The 23,872-nt window shown below is 59.9% G+C and overlaps 3 protein-coding genes across 3 annotated transcripts; 2 read left to right on the forward strand and 1 right to left on the reverse strand.

The window, feature by feature from the left end:
* The first annotated feature begins 248 nt into the window (after positions 1-248).
* On the forward strand, positions 249-12,077 carry TESK1 (testis associated actin remodelling kinase 1). The gene is made up of 10 exons (XM_069001740.1): positions 249-563; positions 7,340-7,461; positions 7,600-7,648; positions 7,872-8,018; positions 8,196-8,278; positions 8,606-8,696; positions 8,925-9,008; positions 9,466-9,555; positions 9,717-9,867; positions 10,101-12,077. The coding sequence occupies exons 1-10, from the start codon at positions 345-347 to the stop codon at positions 11,141-11,143; spliced, it is 2,079 nt and encodes a 692-aa protein (XP_068857841.1). The 5' UTR covers positions 249-344; the 3' UTR covers positions 11,144-12,077.
* A 337-nt stretch (positions 12,078-12,414) lies between these two features.
* Positions 12,415-16,995, reverse strand: CD72 (CD72 molecule). The gene is made up of 8 exons (XM_069001913.1): positions 16,917-16,995; positions 16,742-16,831; positions 16,448-16,534; positions 15,613-15,927; positions 15,223-15,371; positions 14,726-14,880; positions 13,655-13,822; positions 12,415-13,297 (listed from the first exon to the last, which is right to left on the reverse strand). The coding sequence occupies exons 1-7, from the start codon at positions 16,993-16,995 to the stop codon at positions 13,684-13,686; spliced, it is 1,014 nt and encodes a 337-aa protein (XP_068858014.1). The 3' UTR covers positions 12,415-13,297; positions 13,655-13,683.
* Positions 16,996-18,559: 1,564 nt separating this feature from the next.
* On the forward strand, positions 18,560-21,388 carry LOC138103554 (B-cell differentiation antigen CD72-like). The gene is made up of 6 exons (XM_069001924.1): positions 18,560-18,821; positions 18,921-19,019; positions 19,750-20,064; positions 20,194-20,342; positions 20,564-20,655; positions 20,985-21,388. The coding sequence occupies exons 1-6, from the start codon at positions 18,560-18,562 to the stop codon at positions 21,130-21,132; spliced, it is 1,065 nt and encodes a 354-aa protein (XP_068858025.1). The 3' UTR covers positions 21,133-21,388.
* The last annotated feature ends 2,484 nt before the right edge of the window (positions 21,389-23,872 follow it).

Below are 23,872 nucleotides of genomic sequence, written 5' to 3' on the forward strand. Positions count from 1 at the left end.
CAGGGCGTGCGGGACCCCGCGGTGCCCGCCGGGGCAGGGCGGTGTCGGGGGTGGGGGGTGCTCCTGCTGGGCTCGGCGGCGACGGCGGCGGGTCCCAAGGAGTTAAGGGCTGTCCCCGCCCCGGCCCCGCCCCGCCGGTGCCAGCGCTCGGGGCGGCGGAGGCGCAGCGCCGGGCCGCGGCGGGGGTCGGGAGGGCGCCGGCGCCGGGCCATGAGCGCGGAGCGCCCCGGAGCGCCGCCCGCCCCGCGCCGCCGCCGCCGCCGCCGCCGCCGCTGCTAGCATCGCCCCGGGCGCCGGGAAAGCGGCGGCGCCCCGGCCGCGCGGCTGCCCCGGCGGGGATGTGAATGGCACTGGGGGCGCTCGGCGGGACCGACATGGAGTGGGAGAAGCTGCCGCGGCGGCCCGGGGAGGGCGAGGGGGAGGCGGCGGGGCCGTGGCCGGGCTGCGGGCGGCTGCGGCCCTCCTCGTACCGGGCGCTGCGCAGCGCCGTCTCCACCCTGGCGCGCATCGACGACTTTTACTGCGAGAAGATCGGGGCCGGCTTCTTCTCCGAGGTCTTCAAGGTGTGCGGGGCGGGAGCGGGGATGGCGGTCCGCGAGGCATCCCGCCGGGATCGGGCATCCCCCGGGACCGCGGCAACAACGGAGCCCCGGCCGCACCCTCGACTCGGGACTGTGGTCCCCACCTCCAGCCCCGGCAGCCGGGCGAGCCGGGGGGTGCTCGAGGCGGTGCCGTGCGGCGGGGACATGGGGACCCCGCCGCCCGCCCCGTCCCGGTCGGGGCGTTGTGCCTCCATCGCCCCGAGCAGGGGGAGGGGAGCGCCGGCTCTGTTTACAGCCGGGGAGGCTGAGCGCTCCGAGCGCTGCGCCGTGGGTTGCGCGGGGGGTCGGGTGGCGGGCAGCCCAGCCCCGGGGACCCCTGTCGAAAGGCTGGAGACCCGAACCCGCCCAGGGTGTGCCTGTGGCAGGGAATCCAGGCAGCGTTCCTAGCCACTCCAAGGTGATGTCCGGCGTTGCCGGGCCTGCTGGGCAGGTGATGTGCAGGATTCCCCACGGGAGCCCCACGAAGGTGTCTGGCTGTGGGACAGGGGTGTGATGCCGTAGAACGGCACGGAGCTGGGACCCCAGAGCTGTCTTTGTCCTCCGTCCTCTCTGGGGCTGTCAGGGTGGGGATGCCTGTGTGTGGTCCGTGCCTAGGATAGGGGTGTGTGAGTGCTGGTGGGGAGCTCAGGGTCTCCAACAGTGAGGCAGGGGTGCGTGGTGACAGTATCCTGCCAGCCCAGTGCGCTGCTGCTGGGGACGAAGGGCTGTGCCTCGGTGTCACCACCACCCCTCCCGGCAGAGAGGAGGTGTGTGCATGTGTTGTTTTGTGCCTCAGCATCACTGAAGGTGCCATAAGCCACTGGGCGAGGACTGTCCCTAAGTGGTGATCGATCTAGTGGCTTCATATCCCTCAAAGAGCAGCTTAGGGCTGGGCACAACCCCCACTGCCTGCCACCACAGTCACTGGGGTCACAGGCAGCGCAACTGGGCATCCACATCCTGGCAGTACCCTGGGGACCCTCTCCAGCCCTGACACCATTCCCCACTCAGCAGGGAGACCCCCCAAGACCCATCTCCTCTTCAGCCACAAAAGAGGGGCATGTGAAGGTGTGCAGCAGGGTCCCTCTCTTCCGTGTTCCCTCCTGGAGCTCCCAGTGGAGCCATGACCTCCCTGCTGGCTGGGTTCCTGCTATTGATCTCTGGCTTGGAGCGCACAGCAGCACCTTGGAGCAGAGGGAGGCATTTAATAAAGTCAGGCGTGGATATGGCTCTTTAATAATGGATGCTTCCGTGTCTCAGCAAGGCCACAGTCTCTTCTTGCCTCACTGTTTGTTTTGCCAGTCTCTGCGGGAGCCACAAAATGCTCCTTCTCCCACACGTTATGTTCTTGTGGGGCTGCTGGCATGTAGGATTTGGGAGACTGACAAAGGTTGAGGGGTGGGATGGGGATCAGGAGTCGACATGCGTGCATGGTGGCAAGGAAGCAGGGACGGGAGAGGGCCAGATGGGGCTTTGTGCTCGTGCAGTGGGTTGAGTCCAAGAGCTCAGCAGGATGGTGGGGTAAGCCTGGGATCTGAGCTGGGGTTTGGCTGCCTGAGCTTGCGAGGACAGAGCTTGGCAGGGCAGCCCAGGACCCATTTTCCTCCCACCTCCCTTGTTTCTTCTATAGCTTTCCAAGGCTTGTGGGCACTTGAATCTGCCTCCTCTGTGTGGCTGCCGAGTTGTATGTCATTCCAGCCTTGGTGGGTGTGGGGGATAGGGAGGGGACCTGGATATCTCTGCCCCTGCACAGGTAGCTCAGTCCTGGTGTGCACCCGAGCCAGGGCCAGGCAGGGTGCTGGCTTCTCAACAATGAAGCCAAAGGGCTCAGAGTGTCCGAGCCCTGGTGTCCCAAGCTAGCCACTCCAATCCTGCTCCAGCCGAGCACCTCTCTCAGAAGGGCGGTCCAGAGCAAACAGGAGACATCAGTGACAAGAAGCTGCTCTTTTTCATGGCGCTTGTTCATAGCTGATCCCCCACTGTGCTGCAGAGCAGGGCTGTTTTCCCTCTGGAGCAGCTGGTTCTCATTGCCTTTCCCTGTGCAATTTCAGAGGCACTAGCCCCCCCGTTTTCTCAGATACACAGACATTGCAGGAAGCCACCTCTCTATTTCCAATTGACTGAGCAGATTGAGCCAGGTCTGTTTGTGCCAGGCATTTTCTCCAGCCCTTAAAGCACTGTTGCATGTCTTCCCCAAATCCCGCTCTTACTCTCCCATGCGCTGTCTGCAGCAGACATGGGGGCTGTGAGCAGCATCCTTGGGGCTGTATCCAGAGGTCTTCACTCATCTGAGTCTCAGCCTTATGCCCTGATGTTGCACATCCTCTTGGAAATGCCATTTCCCAGGGTGCACCTCTATGATGTGCTCTGCCTAGCGCCCCATTTCCACGGCATTTTGTGTGTGTGTGCATGTGGATTAGTAGCTCCCAGCACAGGCAGAGCTCAGGAGAAGGTTTTGGCATTGCTGTCACCTGCCTGTCTCTGCTCGCTCCCCCGCCAACCTTTGGGATTTTCTATTTACTTCCAATTTTCCGGTACAACTAATGGAGCAACTCACTCCCTCTTATCTGCTGCCCTTCATCAGGGACCTTGTCTTGTTTTATGGAGAGTGAAGCAGCGTGACACCGATGGGGAAACTAAGGCAAGGAGGGAGGAAGTGAATTTGCCAAGGTCAGCCAGCCGTGGCAAGGCTGGGAGCAGGCCTGGCCCCGCAGTTGCCACTTGGGAGTCCTGGGCACGGGAAATGTGTTGTGCTTACCAGCTGGAGATCTGCCAGCACCTCTCCTGCTCTATCATGGGGCGTGCTCCAGGCTTGCCAGTGAGGGCAGACAGCGATCTGCCACCGCGGTGCAACACTGGCATTGCCGTGGCTCCTGGTGTGCCCACAATGTCACTCCTGGGAGAACAGGAGGTGGGGGTTGCTGATGTTCAAACACTCTCCAGGAGCAGGTGCTTTGTCTCTTCCTCAGAGAAAGTCTGTCTTGACTGATTCTGCCTTTTCTGTTTGATGGGCACGTTTCCCAGTCCCACCCAGTTGTGTTATTGGGATTCCTGTGAGCTCAGATGCAGCTGTTGTGGGTGGCTGTGGGGTTACCAGTGGCATTGCTCCCTTGCCCCGCTCCTGTCTTCCGCACAGAACTCTGCAGTGAGGGGTGCAGGGTGGTGTCCCTGTGTGACTGTGCCTTGCCTGTGTGGGCAGGGGGCAAGGGAATATGCAGAGAGTGGGGCTGTGTGCCAGGCTGTCCCCAGTGCAGGGTGCAGGGGGGCTGGCTGCTGAGGCCTTCGAGTGGGGAGATGTCACGGAGCTTTGCCCCATGTCTAGACGGGAGCGCTGGCTGCGGGGAGGGAGCAGGCCGTCTGCTTGCTCTGATTAGCATGCTCTTTAAATAAGACTCTAATTTCCGCTGTTAAAAGAGCTCAGATCCCTTGTGCCCAGGCTGGGGCTGCCGCCAGCCTGTCCCATCCCCCAGCCCTGTGTGCTGGCAACAGATGGGATGGGGACCAACGTGCCATGGCACCCCGGCTCAGCCACAGTAGCCCCATGAAGTGCCCAGTGAATCAGCCATGTGGGATGCCAGGGAGCATCGGTGAGGGGTGAGGGCTTGCCTGTTTCCTGGGGGGGGGGACAAGTAGCTTGCCCTCCCCCTGCAGCCCCATACGGCTGCCCGGCTGAGCTCAGCTCTGGGGAACGCGCTGGGATTCCTGGGCGCCATCCCAGAGTGCGTGAGAGAGTCGAGAGGGGACACCTTCCTGCCCGAGGAGGTTGTGCTGCCCGCTGCCTTCCCTGGATGTCAGTGAGGGAGGAAACCCCCTTAGTGAGGGGCTTCAATCCCCTGGGGTCATGGCTTGTGCCCTTTGCTGCTGTGTGTGCATCAGAGGGCAGCCAGGGCTCTGAGCTGGTGCTAGCACCTGGACAGACTGGGTAAACAAGGCCAGTGCGTGTGACATCCATGGGAAGGGAGCATAACTCCTTCCCTGCTGATCAAGGTATGGGCTGGCCTTGAGCCACAGAACTTGCAGGGGAGATGGCAGAACAGGGCCTCACAAGTGAGCTCAGGATATTAGACACCCTCAAGGACCCATGGGCATGGGGCTGGGAGCCCCTGGAGCCCTTCCTGCCCCGGGGGATGGAGTCATGGAAAAAGACATCAGAGCAGGGCTGTATGGGCCAGGAGCTTCTGGGATCCCTGAGATAATTCCTGGAGAAGCTGCTTTCACCAGACCTTCCCTCCCCCAGTCTGCCTCTCCTCTAATCTTAAGGTGTCCAACAGCACGTGACTGCACTCAGACCTCACCCAGCTTATTCCAATGGCAGGTGGCTTTTTAATGAGGAATTAAGCCACGGGCACATGTCGACCGTGTGGGGCTGAGCTGGTGCCCACCAGACGCTGCTCCCTGATGCGGGGCTGCTGCTGCTTGCAGGGAGCTGGGCGGCCCTATGGCACATGGCCACCGAGTGCCAGCATTTGTGTGTGCCGCGCGGCATTCCCGACGTGGGCGCGTGGCGCCGGAGCCTTGCCGCCTCCAGCCATCCCAGCAGGGATGAGCCTGCCTGCGCCACTGAGCCGGGTCCTGCCGTCTGGCAGCTGCTGGTGCCAGCCAAACTGACCGAGCCAGTCCTGCCAGCCGCACATGGCATGGGAAAGGAAGGAAGGAAGCACTGCCGCCGGGAGAGCTGGGTCAGGAGTGATGGGTTTTGCTGGGCAGCACCTAGCACCAGGGGCTTGGCAAAGCTGTGGATCCTGCTGGCCTTGTCCATGCTCTGGCTTCCTCAACCCCCGGCTCCATGGGGAGCTGGAGGAACCAAGGGAGACTGTGCCCACCCTGCTTTCGTCACGCAGGCCTCCTCCTTAAAGCTTGCACTGAAGCCTGGCTGAGAGCCCAGCTTCTGTTTCTGGTGGTGCCCTCAGCTGCCCTGCCGACAAGTATGAGGTGGACAGAAGACAGCGATGGTGGGGATGGGGTGGGGTTGCCCCTTGCCCTTGGTCCAGGTGTGACTAAGGAGTCCTGGGGCAGGAGTCCAGCATGATGTTGGCAGCAGTTCCAGGTGCTGCTGGGCTGTGGTGTGGTGAGCAGAATAGTGAGCACAGGGATGACTTGGAGCACCATTAGATGGAGCGCTCTGGGTGCTCCCCACAGCAGACACTGCAGTGTCACCCTGGGACAGGCTCAGTATGTCCAGTGCTCAGCAAGGAGGAGGCATGGGGAAATCCACCCTCCCTTCTCCCTGCAGCATGGTGGGGTGCCAGGATAGGGACCTGTGGTGGCAGGTGTCTGAGGTGTCCCTTTCCCACTCATCCAGGGTCCATTCTGAGCTCTGCTGTCACGTGGCCCGTGTTGGTGGGTCAGGAATGCCAGCTGGCTGTCTGGGACTGGCTGGAGGTGACAAAGGTGTAACTGGAGCAGGGCGCCCACAGGCAGGTGTCTGCTGAATTATTCAAAGCCTCTCCATGATCTCAGTGAGCTGATGGTGGCACAGCCTCTCACTTCCACTCTGACTGGGACTGGTTTGGCATCAGTGCACACAGACATGTAGAGGGATCTTCACAGAGCACTCATTTCCCCCACGCCCTTTTGAAGGGATGTGTTGCTGCCCCATCCCCTGGGTATTTTCTGCTGGATAGATCCATGGCATGCACCCCAGGACAGCTGCTCCCTGAGCAATGCCAGTCATGGGGTGAGAGGAGAGCCCTGGAGGGCCCAGCATGCCAGCTTCCCTCTGTTGTGGTGGGGACAAGGGCCGAGCTGCGAGCTGGATGGAGGTGCTGGGGATCCTGCCTCCAGCCAACCCCCTGTGTTTTGCCTGGGAAGGCAATCCCTGAGGTGAGGGGTGTTGTGGGGGTGTTGTGGGGCTGGCAGCGGCTCAACAGCCTCAGCCAGCATCGACTAAAAAGGACAAGAGCAGGGAGCTGACGGCAGCGCTGAGGAATGCCTGCGCCTCCGTGCACAGCTCCGTGTGTGCCGGGGGGCAGCTGGGATCCACGGGGTTGTCCCCCCAGGCAGCTGCTGCTCCGAGGCGGGGGTGGCATCCCACCCCCAGCACCTGCTCAGGAGGGGACCCTCAGCACTGGTTTGGCTCCCCCCATGACAGTGCTGGGTCAGGGCATCCCATGCTCTTCCCTTGCCCTGCACATGCCAGGGAGCTGCAGATGGACGGGGTGTCCGTGCTTGGCCATGCTCCAGCTGCTGTTCTTGGCAGGTGACCAGGCCCCCAGATCGTATGACAGCATCAGGCTGGGGCTGGCTAAATATACAGCTCATCCGAGCACCATGCCCTGCCAGGCTGGGGTCAAGCACTATGGAAGTGTTTGCCACACCTAGAGCTGGTTCTGAGGGACATTGTGCCCCCTCTCTTCTCCACCGCATGCTGGTAGGGTCTGGCTAGGTGGTGCTGACCTGAAAAAAGCCCTCCCTGGTGCTCCCCAATCCTGCACCTGCCTGTTTCTACAGTAGGGCTGTGCTCACAGCTTGTGGGAGCTGTTGTTGCCTCTCAGGAGTTCAGGGCAGTGTAGCGTGGTGGAGGGAGCATAACAGGGTGCCCCAGCGAGGATGGGGATGTGTGTCATCAGTACTGGGAGTGCTTGGAGATGTGAGGAGAGTGCCCCTCTAGCCCTAGTGGTCGCTGGGGTGCCATATGCCTTGGGCACATGGGATGCTTAGCACCTCTTCTGGGGCTGGGGTGGGAGCCACGTGAAGCATGGTGTCCATGGGGGCTGCAGAGGTACATGGGGCTCAGCCTGTCCTGCGTCTCCCTCCAGGTGCGGCACCGCCAGTCGGGGCAGATCATGGTGCTGAAGATGAACAAGCTGACCAGCAACCGGGGCAACATGCTGCGGGAGGTGCAGCTTATGAACCGCCTCTCGCACCCCAACATCCTCAGGTACGACCTGCTCCCCCACTGCCGGCCCCATTGCCCCCCTTTTCCCTAGCCTGGGGGTTTGGAGCTACCGCTGATGCTGGATAAGCTCCTGGGGACGGTCCCTGCCACGGCCACCCTCAGGTCCCCTCTGTCTCACAGGTTCATGGGGGTGTGTGTGCACCAGGGACAGCTGCACGCGCTGACAGAGGTAAGAGTGTGGCAGCAGCTGTGAGTCTTGGGGTTCCTGCAAGCCTGGGGAAGGGACAGTGCTACCTGTGGGGACGCATTCTTGGCCTGAGACATGTGCATGCAAGGCCTGCTGGGAGGCTGTGTTGTGGGGTGGTTGGAAGATGCATTAGGATGAGAGATGGGCAGCCAGTGTTATGGGCGGGAGGGACGCAGTGATGCCATGGTCTGGCTCTTCCCGTCAGTACATCAACGGTGGGAACCTGGAGCAGCTGCTGGACAGCCCTGTGCCCCTCTCCTGGTCCATGCGTGTCAAGCTGGCCCTCGACATCGCCCATGGTCTACGCTACCTGCACTCCAAGGGCATTTTCCACCGCGACCTCACCTCCAAGGTGCGGGATGCTCCAAGGCACCGCGTTGCCCTCCTTGTCCCATACCCGTGTTGCTGCCTTGCTGCCCCAGGTGTGGCAGGCTGGGGAGCAGGAGGCTGTGTTGTGCTGGGGTGTCCTGGGAGCCCCAGAGAGGCAGGGCTGGTGCAGTTGGTGTGACAGGTCCTCCTGTGCCCCCAGAACTGCCTGGTGCGCTGCGAGGCCAGTGGCTACACAGCTGTAGTGGGTGACTTCGGCTTGGCGGAAAAGATCCCCACCTACAGGTACGTGGGCAGCATCCATCTGTCCATCCCCATCCCTGGAGCCCACCCAGAGCACAGGCTGGAGAGGGATGGACATTGGGGATGCAGCTAAAAGGGTGGTCCCTGGCAGGGGGGACTCCAGGAGCAGGTGGACACATTTGGGAATGGCTGGGAGGGGATGAAGAAGGGGGTGGTGTGGTTGGGGAGAGATGCATTTGTAGGGTGCATGGAGGAGGGTTAGCCCAGGAAGGGAGATGGAGATGGTGATTTGGACTGCTGCAGCAGAAGGGTGGGAGGTTGGACATTTGGGGGACTGGGCAGCTCCTGATACTCCACCATGTCTCCCAGTGAGGGCAGTGAGAAGGAGCCGCTGGCCGTGGTGGGCTCCCCGTACTGGATGGCACCCGAGGTGCTGCGTGGGGAGATCTACAACGAGAAGGTGAGGCTGCCCTGCATGGGGCTTTACTCAGACTTGTGTTGCCACTGGTTTGCAGAGTTTGCAGTTCAGGGGTGCACCTAGAGGGAAGGAATGGGGCATCCCTGTGGTGACCGGGTGGCAGAGCCCCAGTGTGGCTCTGCAGGGAGGAGGAGGGCTGTGGCCTTGCAGAATGGTGGGCACATCACCTCAGGGCTGCAGTGCACCGCCCTGACTCCCCACTCTCTGCAGGCCGATGTGTTTGCATATGGCATCATCCTGTGTGAGACCATCGCTCGTGTCCCAGCTGACCCCGACTACCTGCCCCGCACTGAGGTGACTCTCTGGGATGGGAACAGGGGGAGCTGTGGGTAGCAGCACTGGGGTTGGGACCACTTCATCAAACAAAGGGGGAGGGCATTCTGTGTTGGGCAGAGACCCATGTGCAGGACTGGTCCCACATCTCAGGGCAGGGGTGCTGTGTCCCGCTTGCTGTCCAGGGAGGGGTGGTCTCTGCTGGTAACCTCAGAACCCAATAGTCAGCCTGAGCAGAGCAGGACAGTTGGATTCAGTCAGAGACCAGAAGAGATATCTGTGTCCCAGCATCCCACAACCTTACCCCAATTTGGGATGACATCAGGGTCGTCCTCTGTGTCCCAGCTGGGGTGCTTCCAGGTCCACAGCCCTGTGTGACAGCACAGGGTGGGGGGCGGTGCCAGGCCGTGTTGGGTTCCCTGGGCCTGGTGGTGCTCCAGGAGACCCAACCTCACTCTTCTTCCTTTCCCTGGTGCAGGATTTTGGTCTGGACGTCACCACTTTCCGCACCATGGTGGGAATTGACTGCCCGGCGGCCTTCCTCCAGCTGGCTTTTCACTGCTGCAGTGTGAGACTCCCACCTCCACTGCCCTTCCCTGCCAGCACAGGCGGGCAGGACAGGCTGCCTTGCCTGCTCACAGGAAGAGCAGGGAGCTGCCTTTGCTGTGCAAGGCTCCCTGGGGTGCTTGAGGAGGCACAGACCTGACAGGGAATTCCTCCTGCCCACAGATGGAGCCCACCTCCCGCCCCTCATTCCTGGAAATCACGCAGTGCCTGGAGAGCATCCTGCAGCACCAGCTGAGAGCCGAGGGTGCCGGGGCCACCCTGTTCGGCATCGGGGAGAGCCTGCCTGCATCTGGAACTGCAGCCACACTCAGTGGTACGTGGGCGCCTCGGGGACAGGCCATAGCAGGGTGCAAAGATGGGGGAGTGTGAGGTGTCCCATGCTACCCCATCAGCTGTAGGGGAAGGAGACGGGTGTGTGATGTCTGCAGGATGGAGCTGGCCCCCTGTTCCTCCCTTGGGGTGTGCCCCATAGTTACTGGGTGCCCAACACCCCATAGCACCACACACGGGCAGCTGCTGGTAACACTCTCCTGTGCCCGTGTCCAGGAGTGACCAGGAGGTCAGCCAGCCATACCGAGCAGTCGCCCCTGCATGAGGTGGGGACACAGCACCTGCAGCCAGACCAGCGCCTGTCCCGCAGCCAGTCTGACATGTTCCCTCCCAAGTCACCTGCCCTGCTGTGGCCGCTGGAGCCTTACAGCGGGGCCAGGTCCAAGGAGACGTCTCCCCGTGTCAACCCCTTCTCCCAGCGTGAGGACCTGAAGGGGGGGAAGATCAAGCTCTTTGATACGCCGAGCAAGTCGGTCATCTCGCTCACCTTCAACCTGCCACCCCCCGCCCCGCTGCAGCTCAGCTCCCCAGTGACACCTGAGCCCGCCATGGAGGTGCAGTGTGACTTCTCAGCACCCACCACCAGCCCCCGCAAGTGCCACTCTCTGCCCTCCTCTCCTGAGCTGCCCCACCGGGGGGGCCTGGAGCTGGGTGTGGGGTCCCCTCATCCCACTGATGACCCCCAGGCCCCCGCCCTCCTTCCTCCCCCAGCACGGGGAAGAGCCTCTACCCCCAGCTCCAGGGCAGAGGAGCAGATGGACTGCGGCCCAGACAGCTCTGAGCCGCCGCAGCCCACCCCACTCCCCTTCAACAGCAAGTTCATCTGCACCGCGTCCTCGGGCACACAGCCCTGGCAGCCAGACGTGCGAGCCCCCAACGGGCTCCTCATCAACGACAACCACATGATGGTCAGCAAACCTCTGGCCTGGGGCAGTGGGCTGGAGCACGGCTTCTCCGAGCTCAGCATCTCCTGTGCGGCGGCGCTGGAGCGGACGGAGCGCTCGGCCATGCTGCCTGGGCACAGCTCTGGTGCCATGCTGGAGCAGGATGATGTGCTGCCCTGCCCCGGCTGCTGCCTGAGTCCTTTCAGCTTCAGCTTTGCCTCCATCTGCCACCGGCCAGCGCCCAGCCCGCCCCGCTACCAGAACCTCAACTGCGAGGCCAAAAGCCTCATCTGCCATGATCGGGGCCAACACCAGAAAGCCCTGGGGCCAGTGCTGGCTGAGCCCAGCCTGAAGCTGCCGGAGGCACAGTCCTAGTGATGGGGACCCCAGGGCTTGCACCCCTCTGCAGCCACAGCACTGGGCAGTGCAGGAGCCTGGCACGTCCCCACGGTCTGGCCTCACTCGGCACGTGGTGGCCACCAGTGGCCGTGGTGCCAAGTGCTGTGGCTGCCGCGGCGCTGCCCAGGCACTTGGGCATCCACCCCACCAGGATCAGCCTTGGGGATCTGCAGGGAACCCTGGAGGTGGGCTGGGTCTCTGCTGGGGACCAAAGTGCAATAACACTGCTGCCCTGAGCACTGCCCCAAGCGGCAGGGCTGGTCCCCCGCGGGGGCCACGGGGCTCAAGCCCTGGATCCAGGACCCCCTTTCCCCAAGGGCTCACCCCTCTGCAGGCTCTCGCAGAGGGGTATACAATGAGCCTGCTACGCCCTGCACCCAGGTGGGTGAGAGGGACTGGGCTGGGGTAGAGAGGTCAGCGTGTGTATGTGTGTTTTTGGGGATCCTGGGGGGCTGGTGGGTGAACCCATGTGGTGTGTCCACAAGCGCGGGGAGCACAGCCAGTCCCTGACACGGGGAGAAGAGGGCAGGGGACCGTAGAGGGGCAATGCCCATGGGCAGTGCACGGGGAGGATTGCCAGCACTGGGGTTGTCCCTGCCTGACTGATGCAGGGGGTTGGGTGCTGAGTCAGCACAGCGCCTCACATCCCCCTGGCACCCAGGTTTGGGAGCAGGATGCTGGCAGAGGGGCCAGGATGCCATCCTGGCATCATGGGGATGGGGCCAGTGGGCAGCACAGCTAGGCTGCCTGGCCCCCGGCAAGGGTGGGAGCCGGCTTTCCTCCCTCCTGCACAATGCACTGGTGAATGCAGAACTCTTTGTGTTTTTTATTATTATTAATAATAATTGCTAGTAATATATACCCAGCTTATTTAAAGTGTTCAATAAAAACTGAATGTCCCAGCAACTCAGACTGCTGGTTCTGTCTCTTGGATGCACATCAGATGTGGGCCCAGAAGTTTGCATGGTCTTACCTGGGCGTTCTGGGGAACTCCTCCAGGACTGCAAAGCAGCCTGGCTCAGCCCAAGATCTCAACTCCCTTCAAGTGCCCATCTCGATTGAGATGGCTTCAGACAAATTCCCATTCATTATTTAGGTCCTTTGGGTTCGTGCCCTTGAGCCCGTGTTTGTCATGGTACACAAGAAAGCAAAGAGCAGACAAACTGGGTCTCTTTATTGCTATAAAGTGGGTTCAGCCAGCGGACAAGACAGACAAGTGACACGTGCCACCTCCAAAAAGCCTGCCTTTAACACCCTTTTGCTCTTCATGCAAGCTCACTCACATAGCAGTTAATCAGCTATATATGGCACACACAACCCCATCGTAAATCGAGAGCATTTTCGCCTGGTTGAGCACAACTTCCTCTGCTCTCACCTGGCTGCAGTGTTACATCAGGGCTACTTTGCTTAATCTTCACATGTGCACATGTGTAGCAGCTATTTAAAGTCCGGATGAGTTGTCTCGCAAAGCGTCAGCCTGCTACACGTGCCTGAGTTAACTTTTGCTTTTGAAAGGCACAATCACACCATAGGACCCTAAAGGTCACTGCTCTACTTTCTAATTAGCGCAAAAAAAATCCCCAAACGTCAGCACAGGCACCGGCCAGTTCAGGCTCAGCTTCCCTCCTTGGGCGCTGAGGCTTTGCCGAGGCCGTTGAGTGCTGGGTTGTCTGAAAGCCATGGCCAAGCTGCTCCTGCAGTGGGGTCAGGCAGAAAATTCCTGCTGTGGGGAGGGGACTGCATGGAGGGTGGGGCTGTGCTGTCCCCAGCACCTACTCCTGGCATGCCAGCACTGCAGCTGTCTCCATGCTGGGTGTGCAGCATGGCTCCAGCGCTGAGTATCAGTGCTTGCTCCATTCTGCAGCCGGTCCTGGGTTCCCCATTGCCCACCAGCCCTCGTGCTCAGGAAGACCCAAAGTGTCCCATGCAGGTGTGGGGTGGGCTGTGGGGCCTGTACCACTCAGCCAAAGCACATCAGCTGGAGACAAAGGGCCACTGGGCATCAGTGGGAAGGACCTGGGTGGCCCAGGGGCAGCGGGCTGTGAGAAGGAAGTGGTTTTCTTGAATGGATGGGATATCCTGGGCAAGGATGCAGCAAGGCTGGAGCAGAGGCAGTGCAGGATGCAGGTGCTGCAGGGGAAAGCAGAGGAGGGTGAGGGTGACGGTGAAGGGGAGGGTGAGATGCTGCCCAGCCTCCACCACATGCAACAGGGCTGGGAAAACACCTCACCAAACCCCATCTTGTCCCTTTGGTGAGCCATGGCTTCAGGTAGTCCTCGAGCAACCTCAGACTCAGAACGCCCATGGCAGCAAAGGGATGGAGGCAGGCTCCATCCAGCACAGGGAGGTGATTACATTCCTCTCCCTTTCCAAGGGAGGGGGTCAACATGCCCCAGGCAGAGCTGCAGGCTCCCTGCTTTCCTTCCTACACACCCCACAGGCCCCGTGCATCCCAGACTCAGCAGAACCTGGTGTGGGCAGACTCACCACAGCAGTGCTGGGGCCAGCAGCCATCATCACCTGAAAGGGTGGCTTGGCCCTGCTGCCTTCTCGCAGATCCAGAGGTGCAGGTCTTTGGGACCAGTGCACTGGGTGGGTTTGATACTCCCTCGGCTTATTATGGCACAGGTTCCATTCGATTTTGACTGCCACGGCCTGAATGGGGAAACAACACATCAGGCACTGACATGTTCTTTCTACAAACGCGGCTGAGGCAGCTGCGGCTGCTGAGAGCTGCCTTTTGTACACTGGCAGAGGAGGGGTTGGATGCTGCAGTCAAAGGGGGGATCCCCCAGTTCTCCCCTACTGATTTCACAGGCTGAAGGCTCAGCTGATGCATCCCTGCACTTCCTCAGGCAGGCTGAGAAACACTTGTGCAAAAGGTTTGCAGTGCTTGCCAACACCCCTTTAGCCTCCCCCTCTCAGCCTCGCTGCTAGGGGTTGTTCCATGCCTGCAGTGGGGAGAGCCAGGCCCTCCCTGAAGGCACGTGGATGACCAGAGGAGCTGGCCTGAGCCCTGGGTCTGCACTGGGGGCAGGCCCCATGGCAGGGCTGAGGATGGAGGGCCAGGTACCCAGAACCTGGCCAGACAGGTTTGTTCCTCCCCAGTGCTCTCAGACACTGCAAGAGGAAGCAGCAGCAAGCTGAGGAGGTGGTGCACGTGGCAGGCAGGAGCCCAGGACTCTCCACAGACAGGAAGGCTTGATCTCCCTTTGGAGAGGAATCAAGAAGGCATGTGGGGGATAGAGGTGGTGCTCAAACACCTTGCCTAGGCCCCAAATAAAACCTGGGGTTTCTTGTATCCACTCTTGCTTCTTCTCCACTCCTGTTTCACATGCCCTGCATTTTACCCACCCCCCTGAGTCTTGGCTTTCCATTTGCTTGTCCTCTAAGCATCTCATCACACCACTGCACCCACCTTCTCTCAGTCCCTGCTGCTCTGATGCTCTTTGTTTCCCAGGGCCTGTGCCTGGAACTGGGCACTGGTGGGATTTAAAATGCTTCCTAGAGCCATGCCAGAGGAGGGGAGTTTTGGCAAGAGGCAGTGCTGCCATGTACCTTTCATAAAGAGAGCCATCCACCCAGAACCAGGCCTCCGAGACAACCCCCTCGCTCTCCGAGTCCTCTTCCTCCAGCCAGCCGTATTCGTACCAGGGAAAACTGCCCTTCTGCAGTCCAATCCAGTAAGGGACATCTGCATTCTTCAGGAAGGTCTGGAGAAGAAGAAAAAGTGCCTTTCTGTGTTTCATTCCATGCCACCTATGTACTGCAGTACTGTGTACTTAGCAGGAGGGTCATCATCTCGCCAAGGAGCCCCTGGGGCTGGAGCTTCTTGAGGCAGGACAGCTGAGAAGCCCTGGTGCCCTGCTCCATCTTGGGAAACATCCAGGGGTGCCAGAGCCTTTCTGTCCAATGCCAACCACCAGCCATGTGCTCCAGAGAACAGCCTTACACTCTCCAATGTTTTAGCAGGACAGGGGGCCCCCAGAACAGTGCTAGCCCATCTGGGGACCCCATCACTGGATCTCTTGCCCTCAGCTCCCCCAGCACCCTACCGGCACAGTCCAACGACTCCAGGATTTGGTGATCAGGAGCTGAGAATATGTCTTCTCACACTCATCTCTGCTGTCTTCCCATGTCTTCTTCTCCGAGGAGATGAAGAGGCACTTGCCCCTGTACAGCAGCCAGCCCGAAGGGCAGCAATCTGTGGGTAGGAGCATAGCTCAGGGGCTTGCTCAGCCACAGATGCCCTGGGAGGGAACAAGGAACAACCCCACACCTTCCCAGTGGATATCACAGGCTCAGCATCTGCTCCAGGCATAGCTTCAGCCTTTGGACCACCCTGTCCGCACCATGTGGCCAAAAAAGCCACGTTTGCCCCTTGGCACCTGCTGAGGGGTACCAGTCACCTGGAGCACCCCATCCCTGCTCCATCATCACCCTACCTATAGCTGTGCAGGAGCGCAGGAGGGCCACGGTGTTCTCGCTGTTGTTGAGCCTCCCCTGCACCTCCTGCACCTCCCTCTCTGTCTTGCCCAGGACCCCCGTGACACGACGCAGCTCCACGTTCAGCCTGCTCAGCTCCAGCTGGGTGATGTTGCCCTCACGCCATGCTCGCTGCAGCTCTTCTCTGGCCCATGCCAGCTCCAGTTGTGTCTCCTCCAGGCTCTTCTCCCGTGCCTGCAGCTCCTGTGACAGGCGGCCCTGCTCGGCCGCATGCTTGCGGGAGGTGTCCTGCAGGCTACGGGTGACCTGCCAGTCTGGGGACAGAGTGGGTGAGCTGAGGCGTAGGCTTGGGACAGTCTGGACGTGGGACTGACCCTGCTTAAGGCAGGTAGGATGGGCAGGGCAAAAGTTATCCATGCTGAGTGGGAAAGGATGGGAGGGAAGGGCACAGCAAGGAAGTGTACGGTTAAGGGTACGGCAGGATCTGGCAGGGGAGAGCAGGGCAAGGCAGGATGGGGTGTAGGAGCAGAAGCAGCAGGTCAGGGGCAGGGAAGGTGCAGCAATATGAGGCTGGGCAACACCAGGATGCAAAAGAAAAGAAGCAGAAATGGAGAGTAAGGCAAGGAAGATGGATGATGGGAGGCAAAGGAGGTGGTCAGGATGTGCGAGGGATATAGGCCAGCTTGTGGCAGACAGGGCAGAGGGACTCAGCAGTGAGTGTGCACGAGTATGCCTCTATTCACCCCCCAACTCACCCACAGTGCCCACCCCAGCCCAGATGCCTCCCTGACCCAGCCACTCCCTGTCCCAAATGTTCACAGTCCCCTGACTCACAGCAAGCCCCCAGGGCCACAGCAGCCACCAGCAGCAGGCAAGTTGCCAGCAGACCCACAGGGAGGCACCACCGACGGGACCAGCGCCCTGCACAACACAACAGACCACAGATATCACCTGAAGAGCTAGAAAACCGCTGGCAGCTCCCACACCTCCTTCCTGCAGGCAGCAGAGTGGTGGTGAGATGGCACAAATGGCATGGTGTGGGTGATGGGAGTGGGAGGACCCCAAAACACCACCCACTACCCACACCAGAACCATCCTGGGTCCGCTGGAATCCAGCTGGATACTCACCTGGGCTGGGCTCTGCCCCGTCCCCATCCTGCCCTGCCAGCGCTGGCTGCGTGTTGTCATAGGGGCTCTCTGCCTCATTCATGCCGAGGGCTGTTGGAGGAAGGCAGGGGAGAGCAGCTGAGGCCGTGGGGTTGAGCATGGCAGGGACAGCGTGGCGGGGCTGGTGGGCTCTCACCTGCCTCCAGTGCCTGGCTGGCCATGCTCCGGCCCCCCATCACCTTGGCAAACCTCAGGTCAGCATAAAGCTGGGCCATGTAGGCAAACGCTGGGCAAGCCCTGAGCCCTGCTGGCTCCCGCTCCACACTGGGGATGCCTTTCTGAGATGTTCCTGTTCCTGGTGATTGCGCCGTCTCTCAGAGGTGCAAAGGAGAAGTGCAGCCAGCATCTGCAGAAGCAGAAGTTTGCTCTGCACTGTAGCAGATGGGACCAGTGAGGCACGGCTGCGGGGACCAGCACCCTCCCATTGGTCCCAGAAACACTGGCCCGTCCCCTCCCATGCCCTAAAAATGCTCATGGTCCCCCTCAGCACAGGGCAGGGCCAGGGCAGCACAGCCAGAGGTCACAGCAGTGGCAGAGCAAAGGACAGACCCAAATCCATAGGCTAGGGGAGAGCTGGGGGAGAGCAGGGCAATCCTGAATACAGGAGCAAATTGCCATGTAGACAGCTCTGTGGAGGGCTGGAGGTCCTCACAGACAGGTATTTCCCCTCCCAGCCTCTGAGAATGGGAATTTCCCCATGATGTAATTTGTTCCACTGCCTCTCATCCCCTCCCTGGTCCCTGTCTAAGAAGACCCCAGCTTTGGCATTGCTCCAAAACACCCCCAGAGAGTTACAAAGATCAGGGACATCGCTTTGCCTTCCCTTCCCAAGACCATAATCCCAACATTCACAACACCTTCTTCTTGGTCCCTCCAGGCCCTCAGCCTCTCAGAGGTCTCCACTGAACTGCATCCAGAGAAGGGCAGGTTTCAGAAGGGATGCCTCCGAACCTTCCCACTGCCTCCCACTCCCTTCCACTGCCTTCCCACTGCCTCCCACTGTCTTCCAGACAGGTGCATCTGAATACAGCCAGTCCCTGGGACAGCACTGGAGGCACACAGTGGTGCTGGTGGAGCACAGCATTACAAGGCCACTGTCCATCACCTCTGCAAGAGCAAGGGAGGTTCTTCCTCACTGGAGAAAGGCAAAACTCAAAGCTAGCTTCAAAGAGGACAGGAAGGAGATTTGGAAAGCTAAAGGTTAGGCAGCCTCTACTCAATCCCCTGGAAGAAAATGGAGCATGTCCTCCTGGGGATGCAGGGGCCCAGACCCAGGGAGGACATGCAGGGGAGAGGCCAGTGGGATTTATTGGGTGACTGCCCAATGTACCTCCTGCTGCTCGGAAGCACTGGCCTTGGAATGAGGGGAAAGAAATGGAGCCATTTATCATGACCCTTCTGTGGCTGGGGTTTGGTTTTCCATAGTGTACTTGCTGGAAGAGTGGAGAAACATGGCTATGATGAGAGGAGAAGTGAAAGCTTGCGCTGCAATATAGAAATCCCTTTTAGGCACTAGGGCAGCGATGCTCAGAACCTGGAGGAGAGCACAAAGAAGAGGGAACCTCCATCCTGGATGGGGTCAGCACCAAAGCTACCTGTTCCCACCTGGAAGACAGAGCTGCTCTCCCCTGTCCTAGGGAATTTGGTCAATTCTCTGTAGGCTGAGCCCTACAGCTCTGCCAGATGCTCCAGCGCCGAGCTGCACCGCCCCAGTGCCATCCCAGGGGACATTGACCAATTTCGGGGTGCGGAGGACGGTAAGATGGTGGTGCCGGGCCAATGGCAGGGCGCGGGTGCCGTGGCCGTACTTTCCCCTCTGCCGCACCTCAGCACACTTCTGCTTCTGCAGAAACCAGCTGCATTTGTCCTTTGAAGCGGAGCAGAGCCCGCAGGGCCATCGGGGCCGCTCGGGGCATGGCCCAGAGCGTGGTCTATGCCGACCTGAAGTTTGCCGCGGGCCCCCCATCCACCGTCCCCGATGAGGATGACAGTCCCTACGAGAATGTCCCGCTGGGGCCGGTGACAGCAGCGCCCAGCCCAGGTGGGAACCCGGCAGCAGCCGCTGCCGCGGGGACGCCCCGGAGCGCGGTGGTGGCAGAGGGACCACAGGGTGATGCCTGCGGGTGCTCGTCTCTTGCAGGGCACTGGACCCGGCGATGGCGCGTCCCCAGAGCGCTGCTGGCAGCCAGCCTGCTCCTGCTGCTGCTGGTGGTGGCCGTCGTGGTCCTGGGGGCTTACTGTGAGTCGGTGACTGCCGCGGGGGGCGGCAGCAGGAGCGGGGTCGGGCTGGGCGAGGGACGGGCTGCTGGGGGCTGCCAGGGAGGAGGGGAGCTGGGGCTGGGGTCCGGGGTTCTTGCTTGCCCACCAGGAGCTGCCTCCCGCTGCCTTTCCCACTGCCTCCTGCTGCCTCCCACTATCTCCCCTTGCCTCCCCTTTCCTCCCCTTGCCTTTTCCACTGCCTTCCACTGCCTTCCATTGCCTTCCCACTGCCTCCCACCCCTTCCCATGGTCTTGCCGCTGTCTTCCCACTACCTGCCAATCCCTCCCACTGCCTCCCACTCCCTGTCACTGCCTCCCACTGTCTCCCACTTCCTCCCACTCCCTGTCACTGCCTCCTATTTCCTCCCACGGTCTTCCCACTGCCTCCCACTTCCTGTCACTGCCTCCCATTTCCTCCCACTGTCTTTCCACTGCCTCCCACTGCCTCCCACAGTGTTCCTACTGCCTTCCCACTGCCCCCCACTGCCTTCCACAGATTCTCATTGAGTCTCCTTGCCTTCCCAATGTCTCCCACTGTCTTCAATGTCTCCCCTCCACTTGCCACCATGGGGGCTTTCTCTCCCTTCCCACTGGCACCCCCAGGACAATCTCCATCCACAGCCAGATACTCTTATCCTACTCTTCCTTGCTCGAGCCATGCCCCAGGCAAGGCCCCATGCCCACATCCAGCTCAACTGCCCTGTCCTCAGACTGGCAGGTCACCCGCAGCCTGCAGGACACCTCCCGTGAGCACATGGCCGAGCAGGGCCGCCTGTCACAGGAGCTGCGGGCACAGGAGCAGAGCCTGGAGGAGACACAACTGGAGCTGGCATGGGCCAGAGAAGAGCTGCAGCGAGTGTGGCATGAGTACAACATCACCCAGCTGGAGCTGGAAAGCAGGAATGCTGAGCTGGGGCATATCCAGCAGGAGCTGGCTGTGTTGCAGGAGGAGATGCAGGTGGTGCAGGGGAAGCTCAACACCAGCAAGAGCCTTGTGAGCAGCCTGCGTGCCTGCGTGAACACAGGTAGAGCCTGACGGGGATGGGGCACAGGTGGTGTTGCTGCTGCGAAGATGCGGGGGCTGAACTCAGCCAGGCTGAGGCCCCTAAGCATCCACGGAAGGATGAGCACCTGAGCTGTGCCCCTGCCCCCAGATTGCTGCCCCAGGGGCTGGGTACTCTACAGGAGCAAGTGTCTCTACATCTCAATGGCAAAGAAGACCTGGCAGGAGAGCCACCAAGACTGTGCAGAGAGATCTGCTCAGCTGCTGGTCCAAGATGACTGGTCACCATTGCTAGTGCCGGTACGGAGCAGGGGGGTTGTGGTACCCCAGGAGGGTGGGGCTGGGCACAGCCCTGCTGGGCCAGCTGCAGCACTATCTGTGGAGCTGGTGGGGTGGCACCATGAGCCCCGGGTTCCCATCCTGGAAGGCTGGGGGGAGAAGCACAGCCAGCCCTGGGGCTCCTGGGCACCAGGCAAGCACTGGCCATGAAGCAGGTGGTTGACAGCTTCTCTCCCTCCCAGCATTTTGTGCAGGCATCTAATGCAAGGTACTGGATTGGAGCAAGAATTTTTTATGAGACAGGATCTTCTGTATGGATGGACAGCAAATACTCGTAAGTGCAAAGAGTCCTTAGCACAAGCACCTGCCCTTTTGCCATGCTAGAAAGGTGTTTTGCCCCTGTGACACCCCTCAGCAAAGGGGGTGATGGTCCCATGAGCAGAGCCCCAAGGGAGGGGGGGTGAAGGTAGACACAAGCTGTGGGGTGCAGTGCCAAATATCCAAGTGGCAGAGAAGAAGAGCAGGAGGAGGAATGTGACACTTCCTCAGACTGGTCTGTGTGCCAGGTGCCCTGCCTGCCCCAGCAGTACTGGGATCTGTGGGAAGTGGTGTCCATGGTGAGGATGTTGTCACTGCTGCTCTGAGATGTGCCCTCTTTCCTAGGAGACGCTATAATTCAGACTGCTGGTCAGTAGGTAACGGGGAATTATGGAGTTTGGCGTGCAAGAATCTCTTCCAATGGATCTGCGAGAAATCCCCAAATCTGAGCAGTGCATCCGAGACCCGACCTCCTTTTCTGACAAAGGACTGACTGCTGCCACTCCCCTCCATCACTGGACTCAGGAACAGGACCTGGGGGTGCACCCTGGGACTCCGTCCCCTTTGCACACTTTGCCTCAATTGCCTTGCAGAACTGCTGGGAAAGGGTGTGTCTATTTTAAAGCAAGGATTATGGAAAATAGACCTTATTCCCCTCTCCTACACTCATGCATACATGTATTATAGTGCTTTGTACTGTGCCCCTGCGTGTCCCTGTGTGCCCTGGCCAGCAGATCTCTGACCAAGGTGTCCAGTGCAGAGCCCAACTCCCACCTTCTTGGTTACTCCAAGGCTGCCAGGGATGCAGGATCTGCCATTTGCATCTTTTTGGAGCTGGGGGAGGACACATTGATGTCCTCAACCTGTCCATTTTGGGGAGTCCTGTGGATTTACAGCCTGTCCCTTCTCTCAGTATTGACAGCTCTTGTCCTGTCCTTTCTCCTGCCTTCCTCACCTGCTCAGGGATTTGGGCTGGTCCTGCCAGGAAAGGGTGCTGACAGTGGTGCCATCAGCATGAGAAATTGCTGGAAAGCCCTGAGACCGTATAGGAAATGAAGGAGTGCTGGGGAGCCTTGAGAACATGGCGGGTGAATGAGGAAACCATGGGAAGAAAATGAGTGCAGGAAGAGCCCTAAGACCATGGGAGGTGAATGTGGGAATCCTGAGACCATAGAAAGAAAGGAGGTGCAGTGGAGCTGCAAATGAGGGTGCTCCTGAAAAAATGAAGGTGCAGTGGTAAGACAATGGGAGAGAGGAGGGAGCACTGGGGAGACTTGGGAACATGAGGAAAAGGGGAGACCCCTGCCACCAAGAGGGAAAGATCCCTAAGAATGTGGTGGGATTTGATCTGCCAAAGGAGGGTGATGAGAGACCCCTGTCCAGGACCCACTTGGGGTGTGTGGGAGAATCCAGAAGGAGCACTGACCCTCCCTGTCTCACTCAGTGTTTCTGCAGAGAGGGGAATATGTTGGGAACCATTTTTCTGAGCTGTACTTGAGACAGGCAGCACAGCTTCATCACAAGTCCTGCCTAGCCAACCCAGTGGCCTTCTACAATGGAGTGATTGCATCAGTGAACAAGGGAAAGGTTACGTGTGTCTTCTGTCTGGACTTCTGTAAAGCCTTCAACACAGTCCCCCTCTAAACTGAAGAGATGGATTCGATAGGTGAACTGTACAGTGGGTAAGGTTGGACAGCTGCATCCAGAAGATAGTGCTCAGTGGCTCAGTGTCCTGATGTGGACACTGGTGATAATGTTGGCCCTCAGGGATCCACCTTGGGACCAATGTTATTAAGTGCTTTTGTCAACAACGTGAACAGTGGGATCAAGTGCATGTGACAGCAGCAAGTTTGCATGTGACACCAAGCTGTGAGGTGTGTTTGACACACCTGAAGGACAGGATGCCATCCAGAGGGACCTGGACAAGCTTGAGGAGTGGCCCAGGGGAACACCATGAGGTTTAACAAGACCAAGTGCTGGTGCTGCACCTGGGTCAGGGCAAGGCCCGGTATCAGCACAGGCTGGGCATGAACAGACCCAGAGCAGCCCTGGCCAGCAGGATTTGGGGGTGCTGTGGGTGAGAGGCTGGACATGCCCCGGCCATGGCACTCACAGCCCAGAGAGCCAAACGTGTCCTGGGCTGCATCCAGAGCCCCGTGGGCAGCAGGGGAGGGAGGGGATTCTGCCCCTCTGCTCCGCTCTGCTGAGACCCACCTGGAGCTCTGCATCCAGCTCTGGGGTCCCAGCACAGCAGGGACAGGGACCTGCTGGAGCCAGTCCAGAGGGGAGGCTACCAAGATGATCAGAGGGATGGAACATCTCTCCTGTGAGGAGAATTGGGATCGGTCAGCGTGGAGAAGAGAAATCTTCAGGGAAAACTTACTGTGGCCTTCCAGTACCAAAAGGGGCTACAAGAAAGCTGGAGAGAGACTGCACACAAGGGCTTGTAGTAAAAGCACAAGGGGAAATGGCTTCAAACTGAGGGCAGCTCCTGGGAGATCTTTCAGAGAAGGAGGCTGGTGGAGCCAGCCCAGTGGCATGGCAAGGCTGGGACAGGATTGCAGAAGGTCCCCTACAGCCTCAGCTATCATGCAAAACAAAGACTTGCTGTGTCTGGCTTGTCCTGGAGAGTCCAGACGTGGTCTCCCTGCTGCCCGCAGAGGACAATGCTCCCTAGTCCTGAAGCCCTGAGCTCTAACCTCCACTGCCCAGAGGGTCGTAGTTGCCACTACAAGGTCACACTGCAGATCCCATACAGACTCTGGTTCACGGGTCCCCATGCCAGTTCAGCATGGCTGCTTATTTGCCCATCTTGATGCGTGGGGTTTCTCCTTTCTTCCCAGCTGCAGGATTTGCACTTTCACCCACTCCAATATCAGCAGGCTCCCATCAAACCATTTCTCCAGGCCTCTCTGTACCCCAGTCCTGTCCTCCAGTACACACACTACTGACCAGTTTGATATTGCCCCCCAACAGCTATTGCATGAGGCCACCCCCAACCCATCAACCAGTGCACTGATGAAGGCTCCAAGGAGGATAAACCCCAGGACTGACCTTTCAGTGATTGCCAAGGGAACAAGGGCATTGCTGACACCCATGGCAGCCCTCACACCATTCAGGTTTTCCACCCACCCTCTTCTCCTGACCTCATATATCCCCACTGTGCCAGTGAGGAGACCATGGAAAACAATCTCCTAGACCTTAAAGGTTCATGATAAATGTTCCCCATTATT

The sequence above is a fragment of the Aphelocoma coerulescens genome (genome assembly GCF_041296385.1).
Source record: "Aphelocoma coerulescens isolate FSJ_1873_10779 chromosome Z unlocalized genomic scaffold, UR_Acoe_1.0 ChrZ, whole genome shotgun sequence".
NCBI classification, from domain to species: Eukaryota; Metazoa; Chordata; class Aves; order Passeriformes; family Corvidae; genus Aphelocoma; species Aphelocoma coerulescens.

Coding starts and splice junctions, on each gene's coding strand:
- TESK1 (XM_069001740.1), top strand. CDS start 345: ATGGCACTGGGGGCGCTCGGCGGGACCGACATGGAGTGGGAGAAGCTG. Junction 7,649..7,871: donor AGCTGCACGCGCTGACAGAG/GTAAGAGTGTGG, acceptor TCTTCCCGTCAG/TACATCAACGGTGGGAACCT. Junction 9,556..9,716: donor TGGCTTTTCACTGCTGCAGT/GTGAGACTCCCA, acceptor TCCTGCCCACAG/ATGGAGCCCACCTCCCGCCC.
- CD72 (XM_069001913.1), bottom strand. CDS start 16,995: ATGGCCCAGCTTTATGCTGACCTGAGGTTTGCCAAGGTGATGGGGGGC. Junction 16,832..16,916: donor CAGCCAGGCACTGGAGGCAG/GTGAGAGCCCAC, acceptor TTCCTCCAACAG/CCCTCGGCATGAATGAGGCA. Junction 16,535..16,741: donor CGGGGCAGAGCCCAGCCCAG/GTGAGTATCCAG, acceptor TGTGTTGTGCAG/GGCGCTGGTCCCGTCGGTGG.
- LOC138103554 (XM_069001924.1), top strand. CDS start 18,560: ATGGCAGGGCGCGGGTGCCGTGGCCGTACTTTCCCCTCTGCCGCACCT. Junction 19,020..19,749: donor CGTGGTCCTGGGGGCTTACT/GTGAGTCGGTGA, acceptor CCCTGTCCTCAG/ACTGGCAGGTCACCCGCAGC. Junction 20,343..20,563: donor GGTCACCATTGCTAGTGCCG/GTACGGAGCAGG, acceptor TCTCCCTCCCAG/CATTTTGTGCAGGCATCTAA.